The 20,036-nt window shown below is 36.2% G+C and overlaps 1 protein-coding gene across 1 annotated transcript; it reads right to left on the minus strand.

Moving 5' to 3' along the window:
• Positions 1–999: 999 nt before the first annotated feature.
• On the minus strand, positions 1,000–18,117 carry LOC128997233 (BOS complex subunit ncln-like). Its single transcript, XM_054422844.1, has 13 exons — positions 17,798–18,117; positions 13,435–13,622; positions 13,127–13,274; positions 12,372–12,466; positions 11,524–11,607; positions 10,979–11,188; positions 8,175–8,282; positions 7,350–7,487; positions 6,109–6,261; positions 5,369–5,490; positions 3,896–3,994; positions 3,175–3,253; positions 1,000–2,199 (listed from the first exon to the last, which is right to left on the minus strand). Exons 1-13 carry the CDS (start codon positions 17,970–17,972, stop codon positions 2,134–2,136), a joined length of 1,665 nt encoding a protein of 554 aa, XP_054278819.1. The 5' UTR covers positions 17,973–18,117; the 3' UTR covers positions 1,000–2,133.
• Positions 18,118–20,036: the final 1,919 nt, after the last annotated feature.

Raw genomic sequence — 20,036 nt, forward strand, 5'->3', positions numbered from 1 at the left:
AGACTAACTTACAAGCTAGAAATACTGTACTTCACTTTGAAATGGCAGCCATACGAAAGTAGCCATCTAAAATTTAAGCCAAGTATGAAGATGGAGTATGGAGATGAGTGGCGCGATCTTGTATTCTTGTTAGTTACTGAGGCCGACATATTCCTCACTGCTGTTAATTAATAGCACATACAGCCAATGGCAACTAAGGGACCTACAGTTAATAGTGGAATCCAAACCACATTTTTGCCTTGTAATTAACGAATTGGTCTAATTATGATAGTACTGCGGCTAGTTGTAGTACTCACTTGCGGACGTTAATCCACAACAGGGAATATCACATCGACAGTGCATGCCTATAAATATCCACAATTCTTGACCTAGTAGCTGGATTAAAGGACAACGATGTGACGTCATAAGGGTCCGCTCTCAATAACTTTACATTATTTGCACCTTCTTTTACAAAAATTGATGAAAGGTTTTTTGTTTGTTTGTAACCACACTCCTTTTGTTTCAAAAGATAAATCTAAACTTCAAAAGCATATTTTATTTTTACATGGGTTGGATATGATGGCTATTTAATGTCCCAAAATCCTAGGAGATTTTATATCCTTTGAAGACCAGAATAGCAATTTTAGGACTAGAAAACCTTACACACTGAAGTCTACTTAATTTTTGTCATCATATTCTGTCATACTACTAGCATTGACCGGATACTATATCAATAGTCAAAGTTAATAACAGTAATGTACTAAATGTGTGCAAATTTCCTGTTAGAAGAGGTAGTTTTGCAGTGAACTGTACAATCGAGTCAAGGATTTATAAATTGGTACAGTACAGCCATTAAACATCCGCACGAGTGAGTACTACGACTATTCGCAGTAATATCCTGATAATTAGACCAATTTGTATATACCAAGGCAAAAATGTGGTTCGGATACTCGTTTGGTAAACATCTATTATTTTTCCGGACTAGTAATATACTATTCCAACAGGATGAAAAAAAAAACATTTGCTTTGACAAAAGGTATATTTTGAAGAACAAAGACAACACTTTTGGTCCACAAATCTGTATTGCTTACAACGATATTCCTGTAAAGAGGGACAAAAGAAAACCGAAGTTTAAACAACACAAATGTCTACATGCAACAAAAGTAAGTTGGCGATGACTACAACTTATATAATGGTACTTATCATTCTAAACAGGATATATTGTTTATCATTTTGTCATAGCAAACATACAAAAACTTAAATATATTTTTTTAGTCACTGCTCAATTCAAACATTTTTAAATGGAAGCAATTAACATTTTATAGGTTGCCTCAACATGTTGAGTCTTTCTATGTTTCTAATTATTTAAAACTTCAATAGGCCACAACTCTCTGTCAAAACACCAAGTATAAATATTTAGTTGTAAAATAATAGTGTAGAAAATTACAACTAGTCTGAACTGCCGAATGATACCATGATATCCATCAGACCGTATTGGTAAAAATGGTTTACAAAATATTGCAGATACATAAATAAAATATACAATAGTACATTTAAATTAGCCAACAAAATAGTCTACATAAAGAAAAACAATTAATTATCGATTATAAAGTTGATTCAAACTGCTAAGTTGTATTTAATTTTTTCAAACCAGCATGCTAATGGGTTTATTAAAATTAATCAATACAACTAACAATTAATTTTCAAATCTTAGTTTTGAAAGTTTTTAAAACACTGCTTAAAATACCTTCAATTCCTTCCTTTACTATGTCTCCCTTCTAAAAACAATTACCTATCAATATGTATGAGAGCATATCAAATTACGAAATAAGAATGTATAACATCAATAAACATAAAGATGAAAACGAAACTGACTAAACACTTGTTATTGGACACAAAACCTTCGATAAATAAGAAACTAGTCAAACCTATTCTGACGCTTCCAAACCAAACCCTGTATAGACGCAAGTGTAAACTTTCCCATTTCACCATTTGATCTACAACAACCCGTGACTAGCTAATCGATTCTACAATCAATAAATGTTTGACGACTTACAATTTACTAGGTGAGGTAGCAATATTTACAAGATGGTTCTAGACAAACAAATAACTAGGCTAAATGCTGTATCGGTCGAAAGATAGGACATCAATCTTTCAATGAGCTTTACTTTTCTTCTGAGACGTAAACCTGAGCATAATGGAGTAGAGCGTCGGGAACCCCTGAAAAAGTCAGATTTGCTGTTAGAGGACTTGAATTATTGACTGCAGACACAGAAAGTAGACTTGTCACTGCAATGTATTTGTAGATAATTTAGGTACTTTGGTATTATCTGGAGGCCATTTATTTTACCGGAGACCAAAAATAACTACACAATTGAAAAGAACATACTTTAATTTACTTACTGTCTAAATTTGACATGATCACGATTAGCGGCCTTTGAGTTCTGCCTTTCAGAAGGCAGCAATGTCTGAAGGATTGAGTTGAATGCGTCGCAGCTGCTAGCTGCGATGTTTACTCTGCCAAGTAGGTATACAGTGCGCTGCGGCGGTTATGTTAGGTTGGGTTAACATAAATATGTTTGTTAGACTTTCCTCGTTTCATTATAAATCCAACGATACCACATGAGCCATCACTCAGGACACTGATCCAGATACAGGCGCGGTGACAGGTGATGCGCAGGCTACGATCAACGACCTAACATTTGCTTACTTGGAGGGGATTTGGCGGACGAAAGTATGACTCTGGTATGGTTCGATTCATAACAAAACAAAGAAAGTCCTACAAACATATTTAACCCAACCTAACATAACCGCCGCAGCGCGCTGTATAAGGGTGGCCTCCGGATAATACCAAAGTACCATAATTTTGATCTCATTGCAGTGTCCCATGCCGGTTAAATTTCTTTTAAAATTTAACATCATTAAAAATATTTTTGTTATTTAAGCAAAAGATGACAAGCAATATTTTACAGCAAGTAATTTGCATTTAAAATATATAAAAAACATTTCAGGTGGATTTTTGTTTTGTGTTTAAAGAGGTGCAATGCAGCTGAATCATCTGAAAAAAATATTATCCAAGGCATATTCTTTTCTTATAAACTAACTCTGAAATGTCCTATACTAAAACGAAATACCAGTGGTTTGCGATCTTTTGTGTACCTTATCAAAAGTTCTAGGTCATTTGGTTTAACTTACTTGTATGAAAAAGTAGACGACAGTCAAATACATAACAATGGCAAAAGTCAGGAACAGATCAAATACTGCTGGTTTTACACTGTAATAAAGGATAAAAACGTTAGATCACCAAATCAACATAATTTGATGAAAAAAATCTCATTCTTATTGAAAACACAAACACATTCAACTAGGCCTACATTGTTTTTATGTCTTTAAATGAAACTATTTTTAAAACTAATTAATTTAAGACTGTTTGAAAAAACCTGTCAGAAGACCATAAAAAATTATACTTTTACTGTTAATTCTTCTGCGAGTTTTCAAATTACAGTTCATTTAAACAAAAACATTCCTGAAAATTAAAAACACACAAAGAACGACATAATTTTCAATAATCACAACTAATTAATTATTAAGTAACTGATTTTTGTCAACTTCTTAGCAGTAAAAAAATAGGTACTTTGGTATTATACTGACCACACCTAATAATTATAACATAACCTAACCTAAGGGTGGTTAAGTTAGGTTAGGTAGGAAGATTTTGTTATTTGATCTAATTAAATTCTTATTTGGAAGTTGATTTAACGGTGTGGTCAATATAATACCAAAGTACCAAAAAATATAACTTTAATACACTTACTTGAATAATTATTTAGTACTTCATACATTGACAAACCGAAAATTATTTGCATACCTACAAGAATAAGAAACTTTCAAATCTAGCCTGAGAAGGTTTTCTTACCTGTAGACATTAACAACAGCTTTTGTTACATCGTAAAATACAAATTCGGGATCTCTTTTGTCAGCTGTTTGGTAAGAGATTTTGACATCTTTGATGTAACTGAAACCAAAAGTCAGGTATTAAAAATGTAAGTTACAACCGATCGTTTAATACTAAGGCGAGAATAAACTATTTTAAAATACTGTTCGTAGTTGCATGCATGATGAACCAGTCAATGAACAATTACTTATAATGAGACCTAACATTTTATGATAACCTAAAAATACCTAAACATGTGAGCCCTTTTGTCAAGTTAGCTGATACAGTAGACTCCCTCTTATCCGGACTCCTCGGGACCGAAGCCAGTCCGGATAACAGTTTTTCCGGTTAAATCGACGTCCCCAAAAACTTGTTATGTAACCCAAATATTTGACTTAAATTTAGGAGAGCATTGTATTTAGACACGTGATCACTGGTCTCAAATCTTTCCCATGAGAACAGTCGTTTCAGTACCGCCCACTTCCTGCCGATCTAGTCCGGTTAAAAGGTGTCGGATAAGAGGGAGTCTACTGTAGGTTATAGCGCTTGCCTTCAAATCTGTAGGCTGCTGGTTCAATCCAAAGCTAAGTTAATTCTAGACCTGTACACAATTTTTTATTAGGCTACCAATAACTATGCTATTCAAGAAAAGGCAAGCAGGAGGATGAGATGGGCTTGACATGAAGAAAAGAGGACGAGTCTCTAAACAATATTGTCGGATAATTCTGTAAATAGATCAGCAGGAAGTCAGAACAAATGGTGGGGATGGCATGACCAATTCGAAAAAAAAACCTCAAGAAGGGAAGAGGTAGCAGCAGATTGGGAAATATAAAGGCAGTATATTGGCAAGAAAAAGTTCCAGTGGTGTAGCTGTAAATCTTCCAGTGCGAGAACTCTCATCATTTTTGTGAAAAAATACAGGTTGCATATCAATAAAAAGGTTGGAAAAAACCAGAGTGGTGTAACGATAGGTGTAACTGTGGTATTTGACCTCTCCTATTACAGTGCACTGTTCCCACACCACTACGCCACTGCGAAGTACCACCTTATGTACCAAGAGCTGCATACTTTACTTATGGTAAATTAGCTAAAAACACAAAAATACAGTGGAACCCCGGTTAACCGAAACGGTTCCATAGATTAATACAGGGCTAAGATATAAGTACAATATAGTAATATGTAAACACTAAACAGAGAGCCCCTTTCTTCTCGAAAGGTGCTTTTCTATAACCCATTGTAACATTTTTGTGGCTGACATAAAACACTGTATTATTTAAACATTGTTTTAAATTCATTTTTCCTACACACTCTGGTAATACATAGGCTATTTTTAGCATTTGATGGATTAACCGAAAAATTGGTTATCCAAACGGCTCTTCCCCTTTATTTCGGTTAATCAGGGTTCTACTGTACCATTGGATTAAGGTTTAAAGCAATTTACAAGATTTGCCTCACCCGCCGAGTGTCTGAGAGAGAGCAGTGACTAGAGGGTTGTTCTTGTCTGCCAGCAGCAGGGCAGCCCTGGGCTGGGATGTGAGGAAGTCCAAAAACATCTTGAGAGAATCAGCCTCCACACCCTGCAAAACACTAACAATAAACAAGACGAAGGATCTGAGGTACAAACGTAATATGGAATAGAAAAGTATTATTCTACTCACATGTCACAGACCATTTTAGTGTGTATTGAATGGACCAGTATTTGATTGGCGGAGGCATAAGTAAGGATCATGTGGTTTTAAGTTTGCGAGTGGCGAGTGAGAAAGCAGGTTTGTACGTCATACAAATCCCGCTATTGACTAATTCCCTGACATCTTCAATACTAATCCACTAGTAGCTTGTGCAACTTTAAGTAGATTTGGATAGTTTTACAATCTAGTTTCCCCTAAAGCAAATGAGTGGCGAGCAAAATTTTTGGTAGAGTAAACTTTTTCGGAGTTATTTCAATAGCAGCTACCAAGCAAGTGCGGAGTCCTAGTATCTGCCTCTACTGTATTCTAAGTCAACTGAGGCAGGTAACCTGCCCAATGCCCGCCAACTGGGCTTGTGTAAACATGACTTTACGTCTTGGTCTTAGTCAGTAGTAAAGCTACAACACAAATAATTATAAATATTTTATCCGCTATCTTGTTTCTCACAGGAGTTCTAAGATTCTATGAAGATAAACAATCGCAACAGATTCAAATGTGTTTTCTCACCATGTGTTTGGAGAAGGGGAATGTCCCGCCTGTCAAGTTGTAAATGTGTCGAGCCAAAGCTTGCGCGACAATCTCCGTGTTGCGTACGAGGTTTGCAACATCCACGCTCTGTCTTGTGTCCAAGATGGTCCCTCGACCGGGATGTTTATGTGTCTGAAACAAACAAAAGATATCAGCCCCCTTGGATAGCAATAATCACTGCAAGTATCAGCAATCATGACATAGAACAGTACGATAAAGACTGAAATTGATTTTGTCACTATTGCCACTTGCAAACTTTTACTCATCAATATTAAAAAAACCTTCAAATTTCCTTTGTTGCACAGAAAGAAAAATCCACTCCTTTTTCCGTTCCAAAAATTAACAAGGAATTAGAAAACACTTCTCGAACTAGAAGTACAATCCCGTCCATTCCTATTTCCAAGTGTTTTTTACAATCCCACCTCAGGGTGGCTAGTGACCTGGGAAACCTGGAAATGTCAGGGAATATTAAATATCTGGAAAAGTCAGGGAATTTTGTCATAAGTCAGGGAAAATTTTAAAATGTTTATAAAATAATTATAATAATTGTTAGGAAAGGCCGATCTGGTGAGAGTACTATGCCGTTTGGGTGAAAACTAAGAAATATGTCTGTACAAATAAATTTTGTGTTTTTGTACAAATTAAATTTTGTTATAAACTGCGTATCATCTTATCAAATTCAGTTTAATTTTATTAAAGCAAGTTGGAAAGTTTGAATTGAATATAAGCTAGCCTGTATCTATAGATTTTATGTATTTTTTCATGTAAACAAACATAAGCTATCTATCAGATAAAGATTAGTCCTTTTGAAGAATTAGTTAGTAGCCTATTAAAATTGTAATTTAGAATTTGTCGATCAGGGAAAGTTTAAAAAAATCATGGAATTGTCAGGGAAAAGTCAGGGAATTTTTCAATGTGGTTTCACTAGCCACCCTGCACCTTCACTTCCTAGGACGCTAGGTTCTAGCCTTGAACTGTTGTTACACATTACTTCAGACTAGTCTATTAGGATCACCGCATATAAAATTCATTGATGATTGGCGGAATTTAACCCCGGGCTCTGAAGCCTCACGCTCTACCACTAGACCAGTTCGCTCCCCACTTATGAGTGTTGTAATTAATTTTTATTTTCAATCTGAGACAAAAATCATGTAACAATATTACTTTGATTTAACTACGTCAAATATATATTAAGTTCGGATGACAAAGGTTAATTTTACCTTGAGAGATGAGAGTGTGAAGGCAGGCAGTTTCCGAATGCTGTACCTCTCGTGTTCCCAGGCAAGCATTTCTTCTGCTAGGTTGATTTTCTTGTGTACCACCTCCACCGGGACGTTACTCTTCACACCTTTTAGCTCCTACAGATCAAATAACGTCAACACTGGAAAATATACTGGTGTATGTTGTGCCATTATGTCTTCAGGATGGATGGATTCTTTGTAATTCACTACTGTACTCAAAACAGGCATTTGCTTTATTTTCCCTACCCTTACTGTGTGTGACCACTGAAAACTTGTTTAGAATAATTTGCATTTTTATTTTCACAAGATGTCAAAATGAAATGAAAAATACTTTTTGTTTAGGGGTACTTTTTTTTACAGTTAACCTTGTAATTCTATATAAACCAAAAAATGAATTTTTATAACATTTAAAAAAAATTATGATCTAAATAATAACTATAGCTAAAGAGGTAAATCACAGTCCATAACAAACACATTCACTCTCCGCCACACCTAAGTTATCACCAAGCCATCTGATAGCTAGGTAAAATGTTTTCAGCAATGTAATCAGTCTGGAATGGGATGCTATGCACCTTATGGTGAAGGGTAGGAAATTCTATGGGTGACATGCTGTTACTATGAATCGACACTTGCAAGACAAAGGGTAACTCGGTAATTACTTAAGTCAATGTACCACAAAATGATCTATTAAAAACAGCGGGTTTGTGGCAAGAAACGCAGTGATTGAAGAATACTTAAATCAACGAGAGAATTCATGGGGCTAAAAGGGTTAGATAAGACAAAATGGAGTCAAAAGATGTTTACCTTGTAGAAATTTGCTCCCGGAGAGTTTTCCCTCGGAGGTTTGGATACATGGAAGTAAAGAGAGTTTCCTCCTCCAACTGTGTCCAGACAGAGGATGAAGTTGGCCTCCTGCAGACAAGGTAAATATACTGTGTAGGAATTGCATAGATAGCCATCATAACATTAGGAGTGAGCTAAAACTATAAAAACTAACACTACAAAATCAATAATCTGTATGTTACAACACCAAAAACTACGCAGCAGTTTAAATTAACAAGGTTGTGGATATTTTAATATGAAAGAGTCCAATAAATTGGTGTATCTGCATTTATGTGATCTTTGATGTTGCGTTATATCAACTAGATTCGACTCGACACTGAAGTCATCTTCAGGCCGGAACAGATGTCATCTTGTCTCTTCATTTGAAGGTCGTCATTACAAATATACTTATTTACTGCTTTGGCCACTTGTGCCCTAGATGGACTTGGCCTCCCAAACACATTGCCTCCGTCTCTGCTACTTGCATCCTCCTTTCTTCTTCCCAGGTTTTATTCCTTTTCTGCTTAGTCCCACCATCTCAGTTTCAGTCTACCAAAGGGTCTTCTTCCTTCTGGGTTGTTCTCCAGTACTTTCTTTGGTAAAGAATTGTCTTTTTTTCTTACGATATGTCCTGTCCATCTCATCCTTCTACTCCCTACCTCAGCGACAATATCCGGATCTTAAAATAATTCTCTCAGTTCCCAATTATGCTGAAATCTCCATCTTCAAAAGTACACTTAACAGACATAAAAAACACTAACATTTTTTATTGACAAAAACGAGATGATAATACTGCAGCTAAGTGGGACACGATGTGATCGGGCAGAAGTTGAGTCAAGACTAGCCGTAACACAACACCAAAGATCCCAAAAATGCCTCAGGTATTTACAGGTATTCGGGACTGGTCCCGAAATTACAGAAAGATTTTGGGGAAAAATATTCCCGACTTTCAGGACGGGATTACATTTGAATCGGGAATTTTTTGGGACGGGATTTGAACTGATCGTCGACGATCGCCCCGTGATCACGAGTCATTACGACGATTGCACCGTGACCGCAAGTCATTTCGACGATCGCGCCGTGACCGTGAGTCAAGTTTCTATACCTGTAAATTTGTACCGGTACCCATTTTTGGGTTTTTATAGATCAGTGCCACAAACGGTAAAAATTTATTTTGTTTGTCTTGTTTGGTAACTGCAATACTCAAGACTTCCTTTTTATGCACAGGAAAAAATCCCGTCAAGTCCCGAAAATTTTGAAGTAAATAAAAATCACGACCCGTCCCTAGTATGTGTGATCAGAAGGCTAAAATGCAATAAAATGTCGAGAGAGTCATGTGAATCAAGAAAACTCAAGGTAAGATAGACTAAACGTTAAGGATTATTTTCATTCATCATCATACTCTGGAGACAGCGTAATCTACATCGCTTGAGATACAGGCCCTGTACAATACGAGGTCCGGAGATCATTACTTACGTAGCTAGATGCAAATTTAAACTGAATATTAATGAAAAATTGAGAAATGTAGTGGGATGAGCTGTAAGTGGGGTGTGCTTTGTTGATTGGGTATGTTTGTTTGTTCCTTCAGCCAGAATAACCGATTAAAAGCTCTATGATAGGAAATCTATAATGGCATTTTAAATTGTTATTGTTAGTGAGAACTTACGACAGTAAATATAATTTATTATCAATGTTGATTGTTGACCTACATTTCAATTTTCAACAGAACATATCAAGAATCAAAGTAAAACTGTTTGGTAATTTTTATTTTATTTTATTTACTCGCACTACAGTTTTATTTAAACATGTGAAGCACAGTAACAGATTAACATATTTATCAAATGCAATGGAAGACCCTCCAAATCTAAATCCAGGAAACCTTCCAATGCAAAGGTATTTCTCTGGCTTCACCTGTAGTGAAATACACCCCTCTGTACAGAATGTCACTAGATTGTCAGTTGATTTTTTTTTCTTAGGCTACAGATGAAAGATTTTTAAGTGTATTCTTTTCTTTGTCTAATTAAGGTTTTGAATTTAATTACTTTAAATTGTGTACCAAAAATAGGTTATTTCTGGGAAAGTTACAGTTTTTTTCATACACAACAGTACAAAACCATTGCATTTTGAAATACATCCAAATTAAACCTGAAAAATACCTGATTTGAATACCTGATTTAAATATTTATTAGGAAAAATAATGTTTGTTACCGTATAGTAAGTAGGCCCAGGCCTAGTGTATATTAGTTTTTGTCTAAACTCAATCAAATTCTCTCACTGATTAGGGTAAAGTTTACTGTAAAAATAAATTGGATAAAAAAAAACAATGTTTTTGTGATTAGATCTACTTAAGGGCCAAAAATGTATTTTTTTAAATGCATTATTCTCATTATTTAGTCCATCTTGAACACTTACCTCGGGGACTTTAGAAGGAAACACCTATTTAAACCTGAAAATCGGGATGGAAAATTGCAAAAAGCACTGAAAATTGTAACATTTTTCCTAACAATGAAATTGTTATTTTAACCTTTTGTACAATTATTGTAATTTTTGTAGTACTTTTTACCTCTGGCACTTTTTTGGGAAATACCGTTTTCAAAATTGGTCAAATAATTACTTTTTTTTTGTGTCGAGCCCCAAAACTAAACAAATACAAAAAAAACATTTACTGTCCAACTGAAAAACCAATCAAACGCTCTGGTTCCACAGTGAAGTGCCTGGTGTAAAAGGCAGTTGTAGAAGAACATTTAGTGCCCAAAACAGTCAGTAATCAAAACCTCCGAACTTACTTGAAGCAACGAAGCGTCGATCCCATCCAGCTGATCCTCCAGCCACTTCTTGCTCCCCTGGTAGTTGAGTTTGCCACCACCAGACAGCAGGAACAGCAGGTTGACTCGAGCGTGTGTCTGCGCGTTGGCGTACAGGTGGGAGAAAAGTCGCGCAAGCTCCAGCAACATCGCTACACCTGAGGCATTGCTGTCCGCTCCGAACGACATCTCCTGCAGGACACAGCAAAGATTGGGAATGATGGTAGTTAAGAGGATCACATGATACGGTCGTAAAAGCTACGGTGTAAACTTTTATATTTCTGCTGTGCTGTCAAACAAAATTCATCAACTTTATTCAATCACCTACACACACAGACCCATTTATTGTATGAAATCTTCAAAGTATCCAAGCATATGGGTATTTATAGTTGTGTGGTTTGACAACAACATATTTATTCGATGATTGATTAGCTACTGGATTGTCAGAGTTGACAAATTAAGGTTTTATGTGTTGTGGTAATATAAGATAGAGTTATTGTAGTGAACAAAATATATATGATACTTACTGGTGCTACCCCAAAACTGTCGTAATGAGCGACAATTGCGATTGTTGGCATCTTGTCTTCAATCCCATGTCCCACAAGTTTTCCCTGTAATGGAAATCAGTGGATGATTAAATTCTTTTACAAGAAATCTGATGTTTTTTTTTTTTTTTTTTTTTTTTGTAGTTGACTATGCAGTTTTGACTATTTAATATTTCAGTTATAAAAAATAATTGATTAAAATTGTTAGTAAAATTTTTTTGAAAATTCCTGTTGTAGTAAGATTTATTTATGTTCCAATTACTAATTGACATAACCTATATACTTTGTTATTTGTTTACAATTCTAGAGTACAAACAGCAGCTTATAGATCGATTGTTTAGTTTGGTTGACATAACTTAAAAGTTACTACCGGTACGTCATAAAATAAACGGAAACCATCAGCACGTTATCACTTAATGACGTAATTCAAGACAAAGTGTAATTTTTGGTACTATAAAGACTATATCAATCAATATTTAACAACTAGACAGAGCCGCTTTAATAAATGGGCCCGGTGGGCCTGGACCCAGGGGCGCAAGGGGGTTTACGCTTTTTGGGGGCGCAAAGAAGAGAAAATTCCCCCACAACCCTGTTATAGGGGAAGGTGGAAGGCAACCTCCATAAAAGTGGAGTGGGGCGCAATCATCACCCAGGCCCATTGCGCCTCCGAGCAAACCACGGCCTCCGACCAGTACAATAATAGCTGCAGTGAACTACAAGAGGGGTTTAAAAAATAAAAGGTCGACAAGAGCAAGAAGATTAAGTTTAGGTGAATGTTTCACCATAATATGAAACCCTAAAATTAGTCCAGGCACAAAATCATAGCCTACCTGAACAGAAGCAATCTGAACGTCAGATTTTGGCGAGGCTTTGTTTGTGTTGACCACAATTTGGTAACCATTTGCAGACACCGAGTTCATCAACGCTACAACATAAAATATTGATTACGTTACTTTCAATGGAGTTGTCTAAACAATGGAGTTATTTACAATTAACAATGGCGTTCAATGGAGTTGTTTAAGAAGAGGAGGTTTAACATTGTTGTAAGTTTATTAGGATCTATACAAGTAATTATTTCTTTAATTTTAAGTAGGCTATTTCCACCCATAAAAACCATGAGACCTCAACTTGGTGTTGATTGAAAATTGAAAGTAGTTTATGGGAAGAAATTTTATAGAAAGACAAAATGTATGTTTTTTAAAGAAATTTGTAGGGGCCTATTACATGGTTAGTTAAATTGATTTTGCATTACAAATATTCTACTCAGTTTCCCTTAACGCAACATAACTCCTGAATTCATCTACCCCAAGCAAGGGTATTGTATTTGGTATTTTAGTGTAATCGATTGACCCTATTTGTAAGTACCAATGCGCATGAAATAAATAAAGAACTTTTGATTTGATACTTTCATTGTAAACACATCAATAAAAGTTGTATGATAACAAATATCAATAACTATTTATAGGCCTATATCTATATTTCAACAATCTGCGTAAATAATTGATCTAGGCCTACTACCTATACAAGCACAAGTCTACAGTGTTCCTTAACACAGTATTGTTAATCTACGTATCAAACAGTCTACCTTGAGCAGCAGTTCCCGCCTTCTCGTCCGTCACCATACTCGTGGCAACGTCATCCAGAATTACCTGGAACTCCGGTGTCCAACTGGCAAAGTACACAGGTATAAACACTTCCTGGGAAAGCATAAATTTTTCCAAGTCCATTAGAACCTGAAAACATACGCAAGTTACTACCTTTAGTAGATTTAACCTGTTTTAAGTTCTACCTGTAAGAGTGAGCAAACTTGAAATAGAATATTGTTTGAAATCCCAGTTTTTAACAATTTTTAACCTGTAAGTTATGTACCAGTAGCTATTGAGTTTATCTTACTTGTTTTTCGGAGGATGGTAAATTTTCAACATCTTTTGGAAGAACAACCAAAAGTGCGCCAGCTTTTGACCGTATTTCTCTGAAGTGTTCAGCAGAGAGATCTTGGAACCGAACAACGACACAGTGTCGAGACGTACTCCAACTGGTAAGGGAACGAGCTTCTAGATTCACTGGGGCAGAGCGACAACCTGTCAAAAGGATAATAAGTTAATTCATCAAAACCTATATAAACTGTATTAGATGTGAAACTAGAACCAGCTGTCCCTGATCATTGGGCTTTAAATAACTATAGTTCGGCCGCTTAGAAAGCGAACTCCTCCAGCATTGGTTTAGCATTAGCCCGCAGGTTGTTTTCTAAGCGGCCGAACTATAGTTAAATGATCCTGACTGATGAAACAGCTGGAGCTGATCTCAGTCAGTAACACAGCTACACAGATCATCTTGCAAAATTCTTCACTCATTCTCGACCTTCACTCATGGCCTATTTGAGCAAAAATATGCACCTAGATGGCGTCCCCATCTCAACCAATTGATTGATTGATTGGTAGGCTAAGTATGCTATCCTAATAGTTTTCAGTACGGAAGGTTATTTGATTAGACATAGGCTAGTTCAAAATGTATTACAGAAGGTAACTTTTTTTAAGAGGTTGGTGGCCTCTTTTAACCTCGCATTTACCCGTCCACATAGACTAACCGCCCGTGCGTGGAACGTTTACAGCAAAGCAAGGAGTGAGCCGGTACAGTACAAAGGTGAACTGTACTGATAAATTTTAGTGGCAGTGACCAGGATCCGAACCGACGACATCGCTGCCTTGGGCTCGAAGTCCGCGACGCTACCGACTGAGCCACTTACTCACTAAAAATAAAGGTACAGTTTCTTAACTGGGCTACACTAATATCAAGTTTTTTTTTTTTTTTTTTTTTTTTTTAAAGAGGTTGGCGGCCTCTTTTAACCTTGCATTTGCCCGTCCACATAGACTAAGCGCCCGTGCGTGGATCGTTAACAGCAAAGCAAGGAGTGAGCCGGTACAGTACAAAGGTGAACTGTACTGATAAAATGTTATCGGCAGTGACCAGGATCCGAACCCACGACATCGCTGCCTTGGGCCCGAAGTCCGCGACGCTACCGACTGAGCCACCGACTCACTAAAATTAGTTGGCTTAGGCCTAATCAAACTGTAAAATTTGTGTAAATCCGGTGGCAAATATGTAAATAAATAGGCTACACAGTCCACAAAAAATTTATACGTTAACAACGCCAAGCTTTAAAAATTCATGATGGTTTGCTAAAAAAACTTTTCACTAATTTTTTTATCATTTTCATAGCATAAACTAACATTTTGGAGTCCAGACAGAAAACGCAAAAATTATACAGTAGCCTACCGGTAAGACATCAATTAAATTTAATAAGAATAAGGTGCAGCAGTAACGATAACTATAGTTGTAAATAGTGATGTGTTTGTACGTAAAAATGATTCTTACTGCTACCACCGGTTCTAAGGAAAAGTAGCAGTACCAAAAACCAACGTTTACATTAGAGAAAAGAACTATAGTACCTACGAGAATTTTTTTTTAAGAGGTTGGCGGCCTCTTCAAATTTAAACTGTCCTTCTAATCAAACTGTATTATAGCTGTTAATCCGTTGGCAAATAAATAAATAAATATACAGGTCACAAAACATGTAACATGTAACGTTAACAACGTAAAGCTTTAAAAACTCACTATGGTTTGCTAAAAAAAAATCTTTCACCTGATGTGGTGCAGTACCGAAGTTGTTAATCTCCCTTGGTTTTAAATTTCTTTTAAGTTTTCGAAAATCAAAGTTATTTCCCATTAATAGAATTATTTGTAAGCAACTTTTAATGTTAACATATTAATGACAGTTTGAAGAAACCACTTTTATCCAAACAAAGGTTTCTTATTTAAAAGATTACGTGATCTCTAAACGATAATCGGTACTTATCTAGCAAACATTGAAAGGGAATGTGACAAAAAACGCACAAATCTGGGGTTTAGGACGTTTGTAGTTTTACTTCCTAAGTAGGAAAAGTATCGATATCGAAATTTAAGTACAGTAGAACCTCTTTAATCCGAACCCCTGTAATCTGAGCGTCCACTAATCCGAACGCCGCATTGCTGTACTCTATACACAGTACAGTAGTTCTTTATTGTATACTGTATTTATTGATATACGCACCGTAATCATTTCAATTGTAATGTACAGTACTGTTTATTCCCTATGTTTACTACTGTATTAAATAAACACTGTATTTTACTTTATAAAGCATTTTACACTTTTCCTTAGCTATTGTTATGTAAAAACAACAATATGTTCTTTAATCCGAACTATTCAATAGCCCGAAGTACCCCCGGTCCCAATTAGTTCGGATTAAAGAGGTTCTACTGTAAGTAGAAACCAAAAGTGACACATTGGAAAAGCGAGTTCAGCTACATTTGTAAGTTAAACCTCTTTTACGATCACAGCAAAACCAGAAAGATCTTCCAAGATCGCAGCAACATCCACGATCACCCACTGCAGTTGTGATTTTTTACTTTGCACTTTATACTTAACTGTCCTTGAAGCGCCGTCAATGAGTGGAAACCTTTTTTGTAAGCTATTGGTGACGATGATTAAAAAAATGTAAGTTTCCCAGCACTAATAGAAACCAATAGTGACACATTGGAAAAGCGAGTTCAGCTACATCTGTAAGTTAAACCTCCGTTATGATCACAGCGAAATCAGAAAGATCTTCCAAGATCGCAGCAACATCCACGATCACCCAATGCAGTTGTGATTTTTTACTTTGCACTTTACACTTAACTGTCCTTGAAGCGCCGTCAATGAGTGGAAACCTTTTTTGTAAGCTATTGGTGACGATGATTAAAAAAATGCAAGTTTCCCAACACTAATACAACACTGATTCACGGTATTTTCCCCGGTTATCAAAACTCAAGAACAATCGTTACACTTGCGATTAATTAAACCGGTTAAGTAAGGAACGATTTTAATCTTACATGGTTTTGATGTGCTAACAAAACTTTGATCGGAAATGGTTGCGGTATTTGTAAACAACTTTTAATGTAAACATATCAGTGACAGCTAGAAGTGAGAACTAATCCAAACAGCTGATCGCCGTGTAAAATGACATTTTGGCGTCACAGACGGGATGACAGAATGGACAAACAGACAGACAGAAATTGAGATAAGACTCGTTTCGGCTTTCTTAGGCTATGAATTGTAAAAATACCAACCAAAAACTGCATGATTCTAAGCAATGTATAGACGAAACTGTAATTTTATTTATATGGATGAGTAAAAAAGATTAACACGTTCGCTACTGAGCGTCGCATATATGTGACGCCACGGTCAATGCCACAGACCGAGGTATACATTTGAATCTTACACATAGACCAGCTATCACTTGGTTAACAGTACACACAGACCACGGGCGAAAACCTGTAAAACAGTGATAATTTACATTGTAATACACTGCAATCATGTTTGTAAATAATTTATTCCTGCTTTTTGTATTTTTATAACCTTTTGTAATTTTACATATTTGCGACCACCGGTCTACAGCGAAGACAATAGGGCCTAGGCTAATGAAAATTATCATACTTAGTTTACTTGAAATAGCCCAAACGCCACAAATATGTGACAGTTCATTTTTGTTTGTGTTTTGAGGTGAAAGTATGTAAAAAAAAACAGATTATTCAAGAACAGTTAATAACTTAACAAATAAAAGCTACAAAGGATAATGCAGCATACATACTGCATACATAAGTATACATACAGTGATGCAGAAAAGTAAAGACCAGTTTTTCCAACTATCATATGACGTCACCAATCATCATATCCACAGACCAAGCAATGCAGTTGTGCGTCAGAGATCTCTGTAGACCACAGCAGGGAATTCAGTGCCTTTGTTACAAAGATATAAGCAATTTAATAACATTAGAACCCCAACGCAAATGTGCGACGGCAGTCTATGGGTAGAAACCGGCCGTCGCATATGTGCGTCGCTGGTCCATGTGAATGACAAATTTTGTACTATTGCAGTAGCAAACGTGTTAAGTCATATTGCTAAAGAATAACTTAAGTTACGATTTAAGCATTTTTTGTTGTTGAAAAAATTATTTTAATTAATGAAATAATATTGAGTGTTAACTTATATAGCATTGCAGCCAAGATAGGCCTAGCTAATTAATATGCCCTAACAGTTCCCTACGCCTCCAATGTGATAGACCTAACTTAGTAAGTCTAGAACTAACAAACAAAATTCAGAGGGTCAATTTTTCTATAGCATAGGCCTAGGCTGCGTTAATACTGATAGGCCTAATAGGCTACAAATTAATAAATTACCGTGAGGAACACCATGAAGATCAAACTGTTGCATCCGGTAAACTGGAAATTCATAGGAAGCTTCTACAGGATTTATTGGTGATATAATGATAAACAACGGTAAAACAATTAAGAGATAAAATGGAAAGATTCCTTTGAATATTTCCGAGAATTCATCGGCCTCGTTTAACCACATGTTTAAAAATATATAATAAAACACGAACTTCACAAGATTTGTTATTGATGTAACAAAGCTAGCGCAACTAACTAGACACAATAAGCTAATAAAACATCACTCACTACTCAGCAAAATATTTTATCTCCTAATCCTAACCTAAAAAACCAGACGACGCACCGACCGACACATATGAATGTTGTATTGAATTAGAAAAAGTTTTTTTTATCTTATTTGCTTGAAAGCAGGCTTATATTATATGCAGCCTCGTTGTGCACTAATTTATTTGACGATTCTGTGGTTTTCATTTAGAGTTTGGTGAGTTTTTGTTAGTATTGACTTGGAATTGTTGAGGATATTGTTTTAGTTTGGTGGTCAATTTGATTTTGTTTTGTTTTTTTGTCAGATAATAGATGGGTACAGATACCGTGGTGAGAACTCCAACAAATTGATGAAGATGAAGATGTCGCGACGGTCGGCCGTCTGAAATACAGCGCTACACACTCACAGACCAGACAAAAATAGTGGTGGGGGGGACCTCAGACCGTCTGTGGCCTGAGGGTTCAACCATCAGACACGCAGACAGTCTGGTCCGAGAAAATTGGTCTGCAGACAGCCTCACGCACGATAAGACAAGATTTGTCGGGAAGGAGTCTCTGTGTAAAATTTGCTTCTGCAGTATCAACTCCAATTCCAGCTTCTTCAGGAGTGCCACAGAGGGATCCTTGATGGGACCGTTTCCTATTCTCTCTTTTCGTGAATGACCTTCCCAGTGTTTCGCAAGTCCTTTCTCTAATGTTTGCCGACGATGTGAAGCTCATCCTGGAAATGAACACGGTGCGAGACTGTCTCCACCTGCAGAGAGCCCTTGACTGTCCTCGAGTGATCAACAAAGAACTTAATGTCGTTGAACCCAACTAAGTGCAAAATCATTTCATTTCATAGAAACATTCAACCAATCGAATTTCAGTATATGGTTGTCACAACTTACTTGGAGCGTGTCAAGCATTCGTGACTTAGGGGGGGTTCTCTTATCTGACCTTTCACCTGACCTACATGTTTGATGAGATTTGTCGTCGAGGCCACAAAACTATGGGTCTCCTTTGCAGAATATCTAGAGATCCCTCTAGCACAAAAACCTTAATCAGCTTCTATTTTTTCCTTTATACGCCAGCAATTTGAATATTGTTCCATTATCTGGTCACCTTACCTCCTGGGCCAATAGTGATAGGCTTGAATCCATCCAGAGAGGATTTGCTTGGTTGGTGATAACAAAGCTCGGATTCGGATACTTGGAGTCTCCTGTTCCTGAATCCTGACATCCTAATTGATCTAGGCTTCCCTCCACTAAAGCTTCGACAGGAAGTGGCAGATATCAGTTTTCTCCACAAACTCATTAACGGTTGCTATCAACTTGAAGAGCTCCTAGAACAGATTGAATTCCGCATTCCCAATCGAAACAGATCACGTGAATTATTCTACAAGATATCTTATCCCTACAACTATCTACAACACTCTTAGCCAATACAAATTGTATAATATTTTGTTAATTCTCGCTTAATAAATGATTTCATTTGATCTATGATATCGACCAATCGTTATTCATTAGAATTAGTTTTGGTAGTTTTAAAACGTTTTCATAAGCTAAAAAGTAAAAACTATTCCACCTTTCTAATAGTTCTAATTTAATCAACTTAAAAAAAAGTAAAACAAAACAAAACGATATACCAGTAAACTACCGCTTAGCCGTTTTTTAATCTTTATTGGATCTTTATTGGTTATTAAATAACAAAGTTACAATAGCACCTCGTCAACAATGAAAATGTTGTCAAATATCCCCGCTGCAGCAAACCTGCCGACTTAGCGAATTTCCATTTGCCTGGATTGATTTTTAATTAATAATCTAATTCTTTTATTTTTTATTTTTTTATTTATTTACTTTACAATCTGTTCTACTATATATTGAACAATAAGTAAATACTATGTAATACGAAAAATTGACTTTGGAACATTAAAAATAGCTGTTGAGCACTCTCAACAACAATTTTTTCAATAAAAACACTTTACAAAAATCTGTAGGGCAGG

Source organism: Macrosteles quadrilineatus, unplaced genomic scaffold (genome assembly GCF_028750875.1).
Source record: "Macrosteles quadrilineatus isolate MER2022 unplaced genomic scaffold, UCM_ALF_1.0 Scaffold_6__1_contigs__length_79288215, whole genome shotgun sequence".
Classification (NCBI taxonomy): Eukaryota; Metazoa; Arthropoda; class Insecta; order Hemiptera; family Cicadellidae; genus Macrosteles; species Macrosteles quadrilineatus.